The 7,965-nt window shown below is 35.9% G+C and overlaps 1 protein-coding gene across 1 annotated transcript; it reads left to right on the forward strand.

The window, feature by feature from the left end:
• Nucleotides 1-5,621: 5,621 nt before the first annotated feature.
• LOC140814353 (uncharacterized) lies at nucleotides 5,622-7,538 on the forward strand. The gene is made up of 3 exons (XM_073173302.1): nucleotides 5,622-6,612; nucleotides 6,769-6,870; nucleotides 7,219-7,538. Exons 1-3 carry the CDS (start codon nucleotides 5,622-5,624, stop codon nucleotides 7,536-7,538), a joined length of 1,413 nt encoding a protein of 470 aa, XP_073029403.1.
• Nucleotides 7,539-7,965: the final 427 nt, after the last annotated feature.

The raw sequence follows: 7,965 nt of genomic DNA on the forward strand, positions 1-7,965 counted from the left end.
TAATGACTAAATCCGGAGCATTCTCTACATTGTACTGAATCAAGTTTATTTACCTCTGGTCGACCCAATACTTCATTCTTTGATCTAAAATTTCCTTGAGTAAGTGTATGCATTTTATTCCTTTCAAAAGGAACAAAATAAGGTTTTGGTGTTGGCATGATTTTCTTCTTGTCTCTCATTCTTTTCAAATAGTCACCAAACTTCTTAGTAATCCACGAAATTGACTCCTCACCAAGATTAGATTCGTTTGCCTCTTGAATTAGGCTGTTCATTGAGTCATAGGCAGATTGTAATGCAATTGCCTTCCCTTTATTTCTTTTCTGTAGGTCCAGATTCATCTCAAATGTCCGGAGTGAGCTGATCAAATCTTCCAAGTTAAGTGTAGAGGTTTCCTTAGACTCGTCAATAGCACAAATTTTGATGTTGAAGCGTTCTGGGAGGGATCTCAGGAACTTGCTAACCAGTCTTTCATTCGACATAGGATCACCAAGACTAAAAGCCTCATTTGCAATATCACGCAATCTTCGATCATATTCTACAGTAGTCTCGTTCTCCTCCATTCTCAAGCTTTCAAATTTGGAAGTTAACATCCTGAGTTTGGTCCTGCATACACTTTCAGATCTTTCGCAATGCTTCTGAAGATTATCTCACGCTTATTTGGCAGAGATGCAGTTGATGATAAGGCTGAATATGTTGACATCAACAGAGGTGGATATAGCATTGAACGCTTTCGAGTTAAAGTTTGAGGTTTGAACTTCATCATTAGACCATGAACTCTCAGGTTTAACTCTACTATCCCCATCATCATCAACAGTTCTCGGTGGAGACCAACCATCTAAGACTCGTTGCCATGCCCTTTCTTCGATAGATTTAATGTACATTCTCGTCTTGACTTTCCAGAGAACATAGTTTGATCCATCCAAGACTAGTGGTCTAAAAGCAGTGTTAGAGACTAACGGATCCATCAAGCTATTAGTGTGTTTCCTGTAAAAACGGTAGAAGACCAGAATCAATCATTTAGTGTATCATGCATTGGCTCTGATACCACTTGAAAGGACTGTCGCTCATAAACTTACAGGAAATATTTTATAACGAATATATCAAAATTAGGTATTGTGATCAGGTGTTGGCAACACCAATATACAACACTGTAGTGGAAAATAATTTTTAACACAAGCGTAAATTTTAATAAATGAACACCGAAATTTAATCATGCACAAGTACGAATACTTGTGCGATGCCTCATGATAAAAATTCACTATAAAAATATGTAAATCATTTATACTAAAACAATACTAGTGAGAACATTAAAACTAAATTCATTGACACTCCAAGAAATTAAATTGCATCAAAATCCACCAAATTAAAGCTAGATGCATAAAATAAAAATGTATTACTTAAAAACCAAACACGGTCACTCTTCGATCAACACTCTGCGTCAGTGTTGTTCTTCGAGTGTTGTCAACACTGGATAGCAACACGGTGAGTATGTGAGTCAATCACTCAAACTCTTCATGCGAATCTTCAATACTGAATTTGATCAGGTTCGTCAAAGCTCCAGAAGCCGCAAGCAATTCTTCTCCTGTCGTCTCTCTATCTCAACATTAGATCATCATATTTATATCATTTCTTGACCTAGATCTTCATAGATACTTCATACCTATAAACAAGGAAACAAGAGTTTAATTAGAATCAAACTCTACACAAGGTTGGTATATTATATCTTATGGATAATTTCTCAAATTATATTTAATAATTCTCAAAAATAAGATTAAGTATATCTAAGGAAATAAATCATGAGATTAATATAGAAATGCAAAATAAAATATTAATTGATTTGGAATCCAAGATACTTTTCAGAGACGAGTAAAATCCCACAACAGAGAATCACTTCTCAACACGGTCAACTCATTCAACACTTCAGCAAGCAATTCACGAAGACATAAAACACTTAATTTGCCCAGAAAAGGTCCCCAACAAATTTAAGAACTTCTGAATTCTAGCAACCATGAAAAATAAGAACTTTACATGCGACAACCAATCAATGATCAACCACGAAAAATAAGAACTTCACATGCGACGTCGATCTTTTTGGATACTTCAAGCACACAAGCATCGCCTACTTTTAAATTATTGTTCTCAACAAATTTTCTCCATCCAGTATTGAATAAAACTTGTCGTTTTCTACAAATACACCTTACAAGCCACGTCTTCCCTTTGAAAACAAGGAGGATCGAGCTATTTCCCGTGCCAACCAAGATTTCTTTGCGGAATTCTCGCGGTATATGATTTCAACAAAAATAAAATTATTAAGCGATTTTAATTCATGGGTTTGAAGCCTTAAACTAAGGAATGCTGAAAAGTAGCATACATAATAATATAAACAATAATAATTACTCAAGATATCTATTGATGAATTACCAAAACCGATCTTCCAGTGCAGATATAAGATGGATGCATCACAACTATGGTAAAATGGTTTTCGGTTGGCTTCTCAGACATGAAATCTAACGCCCTCGTATAGGCTTTGAATCTGTCGTCATCATACCTTGCCTGCTGTCTTCATCATACCAAGTGAAACAGCATGCAAGGTATGGGGATGACAGATTCAAAGCCTATACGAGGGCGTTAGATTTCATGTCTGAGAAGCCAACCGAAAACCGGTTTACCATAGTTGTGATGCATCCATCTTATATCTGCACTGAAAGATCGGTTTTGGTAATTCATCAATAGATATCATGAGTAATTATTATTGTTTCTATTATTATATATGCTACTTTTCATGATTCCTTAGTTCAAGGCTTCAAGCCCATGAATTAAAATCGCTTAATAATTTTATTTTTGTTGCAAGCATATACCGCGAGAATTCCGCAAATAAATCTTGGTTGGCACCGGAAATAGCTCGATCCTCCTTGTTTTCGAAGGGAAGACATGGCTTGTAAGGTGCATTTGTAGAAAACAACAAGTTTCATTCACTACTGGATGAAAAAAAAATTTCGAGTACAATAATTTAAAAGTAGGCGATGCTTGTGTGCTTGAAGTATCCAAAAAGATCGACGTCGCATGTGAAGTTCTTATTTTTTGTGGTTGATCATTGATTGGTTGTCACATGTAAAGTTCTTATTTTTCATGGTTGCTCGAATTCAGAAGTTCTTAAATTTTTTGGGGACCTTTTCTGGGCAAATTAAGTGTTTTATGTCTTCGTGAATTGCTTGCTGAAGTATTGAATGAGTTGATCGTGTTGAGAAGTGATTCTCTGTTGTCGGATTTTACACGTCTCTGAAAAGAATCTTAGATTCCAAATCAATTAATATCTTATTTTGCATTTATATAATAATCTATGATTTATTTTCCTAGGTATATTTAATCTTATTTTTGGGAATTATTCAATATAATTTGAGAAATTATCCATAAGATATAATATACCAACCTCATGTAGAGTTTGATTCTAATTAAACTCTTGTTTCCTCGTTTATAAGTATGGAGTATCTACGGAGATCTAGATCAAGAAATGATATAAATATGATGATCGAATATTGAGATAGAGAGGCGACGAGAGAAGAATTGTTTGCGGCTTCTGGAGCTTTGACGAACCTGATCAAATTCAGTATTGAAGATTCGCATGAAGAGTTTGAGTGATTGACTCACGTATTCACCGTGTTGCTATCCAGTGTTGACAACACTCGAAGAACAACACTGACGCAGAGTGTTGATCGAAGAGTGACTGTGTTTGGTTTTTAAGCAATACGTTTTTAATTTATGCATCTAGATTTAATTTGGTGGATTTTGATGAAATTTAATTTCTTGGAGTGTCAAGGAATTTAGTTTTAGTGTTTTGGTAAAAGTAGTTTACATATTTTTATAGTGAATTTTTGCCATTAGACATCGCACAAGTATTCGTACTTATGCATGATTAAATTATGGTGTTCATTTATTAAAATTTACGCTTGTGTTAAAAATTATTTTCCGCTGCAGTGTTGTGTATTGGTGTTGGCAACACCTGGTCACAACACCTAATTCTGATATATTCGTTATTAAATATTTCCTGTAAGTTTATGAGCGACAGCCCTTTCAAGTGGTATCAGAGCCAACGCTTAATACACTAAGTGATTGATTCTGGTCTTCTGCTGTTTTTACAAGAAACACACAAATAGCTTGATGGATCCGTTAGTCTCTAACACTGTGATCGAGCAAAACTTGCACTGTGGAATCCTCAATAAAAATGTGGTTTTGTGTGCTCAAAAGTTAATAGCAAGTGCATGATGTCAAGTAGTAGTATAATGTACGTGAGTACGAATATCATGCCACTGAAGACTGTATTTGACAATTATTATTTTCAGTTATTAAATCTTTAGTAACGAAATTTGGATGGTTGTTTATTACTACTATGCTCAAATAAACATGCAAATAAAAAAGATTCAAGACTTGAATAATGAAATATAAAGTCTAAAATGGTTGGTTAAAATTCAATAAGAAATGAATTTGTTGAGAATTTCAGTTCACCTACCCCTCGTTAATTAACTAATTCGTTTGATAGTGATTGTATGCTTCTGACAGGTTTTTCTATTTGATTGAACATACTCTCTCGTGCTATGCCAAAATAATTCTACTCAGTGAAGTAATTAAATGTCTTTAATTATTTATCAAGAGTGAATCACATGTCGATCTCTGAAATCCCCTAGTTTTCGCCCTACCGGACTATGACTATTGGCGCGTATCCAATTTCATATATCTATGTAAATTGTAGATCCACGGACTATGCTACTCGTTCCTATCACAAGCTATTCTCTCGAACTCACTCGCAATATAAAAACGTTGTTAAAGTTAACTACGCTCTAACAACATAATGAAAAATAGTAGCACATTCAAGAACAAAGCGATAATCGAAATATAAATTAATTAAATCAAAGTTTGGGGTAGGATCCCCTTAAATCCCAACAAATATTTTGGTTTAGCTACTAGAATTCATGGTAGAAATAAAGATAACACAATGTTTAAAGGATTGAAAACTAAATCAGAAATACGAGATTTGACGAAAAACGCAAAGACGATGCCCGGAAATCTTTGAATCTTCAATCCAAGCGTGAAATCCTCTCCAAGGCTTGTGGTGGCTGCTGAATGATGATGAATGATGTCAAAAACGTCCAATATCCCCTCCATATCATGCACATTCAGAATTAAGGGAAGAAATCGTCCAAAAAATCTTCCCAAAATTACAAATATGTCCGCCCAGGCGAATGACCTTCGCAAGTCTTGTATTTTTATTTTTCTTTGACGCGCCCAGGCGGACCTAAGTTTCCGCCCGGGCGGATGACCTTCGCAAAATATCCTTCTCTCACGCCTTGGAGGCGCCCGGGCGGATGTGAATGTGCGCCCGGGCTAATGGCTTTCGACTTTTTTTTTTAGTTTTCAGTTTATGCACGACTCACATGCATTTTCACCAACTGAACGCATGAGCAACAATAAAACATAAATTATGCTAAAATAATATGCAATCTAATGATAAATGCAACACAACGAGACATAATACGATATGAAAAACAAGTAAAATCCACCCATATCACACTGCTTTAAGACCACCAGTCTTGGATGGATCAAACTATGTCCTCTGGAAAGTCAAGATGAGAATGTACATTAAATCTATCGAAGAAAGGGCATGGCAACGAGTCTTAGATGGTTGGTCTCCACCGAAAACTGTTGATGATGATGGGGATAGTAGAGTTAAACCTGAGAGTTCATGGTCTAATGATGAAGTTCAAACCTCGAATTTTAACTCGAAGGCACTCAATGCTTTATTCACTTCTGTTGATGTCAACATGTTCAGCCTTATCACCAACTGCATATCTGCCAAAGAAGCGTGGGATATTCTTCAGAAGCATTGCGAAGGTTCTGAAAGTGTGCGCAGAACCAAACTCGAGATGTTAACTTCCAAATTTGAAAGCTTCAGAATGGAGGAGAACGAGACTATTGTGGAATATGATCGAAGATTGCTTGACATTGCAAATGTGGCTTTTAGCCTCGGTGACCCTATGTCGAATGAAAGACTGGTTAGCAAAGTCCTGAGATCCCTCCCAGAACGTTTCAACATCAAAATATGTGCTATTGACGAGTCTAAGGACACATCTACACTTAACTTGGAAGACTTGATCAGCTCACTCCGGACATTTGAGATGAATCTGGACCTACATAAAAGAAATAAAGGGAAGACAATTGCATTACAATCTACTGATGACTCAATGAACAGCCTAATTCAAGAGGCAAATGAATCTGATCTTGGTGAGGAGTCAATCTTGTCGATTACTAAGAAGTTTGGTGATTATTTGAAAAGAATGAGAGACAAGAAGAAAACCATGCCAACACCAAAACCTTCTTTGGTTCTTTTTGAAAGGAATAAAATGTATGCACCCACTCAAGGGAATTTTAGATCAAAGAATGAAGTATTGGGTCGACCAGAGGTAAAAAAACTTGATTCAGTACAATGTAGAGAATGCTCCGGATTTGGTTATTATGCAAATGAGTGTTCCAACCGACTTCGCAGAAATAAAAACAAGGCGGCTTCCTTAAGTGATGAAGACACTGATGAAGAACGTGACTCCAAGGAAGGAGACGATTGTACCTCCCTATCTGCCATCCAGAGATATATATAAACTGCAGGTGAATCCCTTTGGTGTTGCCTCTGGTTTTGCAACACCATGCCGCAACACTGAGTCAATGTCACTATGTCTTAATGCTAAATATCTGGAAAATTCAGATGTTGAAAAAACTCAGGGAAGGACAGCAGAAGACCACAATGTTTTGTGAAGGGTGCTGAAGACTATGCTGATCCCTTGACAGTAAATCCACTTATGAAGACTGCAAAGTTCAAAGCTGGTTGCTGAACAAAAACTGAAAACATCCAGTTTCTCTTCCTCACCTTCAAAATTTCATTCCTCAGTAAAGATGTCACAAACCAAGAAGCCAATGTCAACCTTAAAACCCAAGCAAAGAAAGCGTCATTTCATCTTTCACTACTGTTATAAGCCTGAGCATATCAAACCCTTCTGCTACAAATGAAAAAATGACTATCTGAATTGTCATTCGAATCTCGTGTTGCACAAAGTGTTGTCCAACACAAGTCCAACACCACAGTCAAAAATTCTTCCACTAAGAAAGATTGGGTGCCAAAAATTGTAAACCGATGCAATGTCATTTATATTTCTTTAAAAACTAACATTGCAGGTGTATGGTATTTTGATAGTGGGTGCTCACGCCACATGACCGGATCTAAAGAACACCTCACGGATTATGTTGAAGTAAAAAGTGGGCGTGTAACCTATGGCGGTGGTGGCAAAGAGAGAATTGTAGGCAAAGGAATCATGAACGTTGATGGGCTTCCTGAACTTCACAATGTTCTACATGTAGAAGGACTTAATTCGAACTTAATAAGCATAAGTAAACTTTGTCATAATGATTTACATGTTAGGTTCAACAAAAATAACTGTGAAGTTTTTAATGATGCAAATGTTTGTGTTATGTCATGTAATGTACCATATTTTTAAACTAATTGAAATTTTGCGGAAAAATAAAAATTTTCTTAAATAAATAATAATCTTTCACATTGCGATAAAAATAAATTGTTCGTTCAAAAAATATTTGAAATAAAAACAATTAGAAACAAAGTTTTCAAAAAGTGTTCGTTTAAACATCGTAAACAATCTCATGAAAATCAGAGTATTTGAACCATGCATAAAATTCTTAAAAAAAGTAGGCGGTCCTCGGGTTTAGCCTCCGCACAGTCCGAGCCGGCTCATTGGTCTTCACCCTTCGTCTCCTTGTACTCGTCCTCACTTGCATAGATGAATTCTAGTGAGTCTAAAGACTCAACATGTATAAACTGAGAATAATAAGTAATACATAATAAAATCACATGCATTTTAAAGTAGGACATACATACTTAAACATGAACATACTTACATAAACGTAGAC

Source organism: Primulina eburnea, chromosome 15, assembly GCF_022965805.1.
Source record: "Primulina eburnea isolate SZY01 chromosome 15, ASM2296580v1, whole genome shotgun sequence".
Taxonomy (NCBI): Eukaryota; Viridiplantae; Streptophyta; class Magnoliopsida; order Lamiales; family Gesneriaceae; genus Primulina; species Primulina eburnea.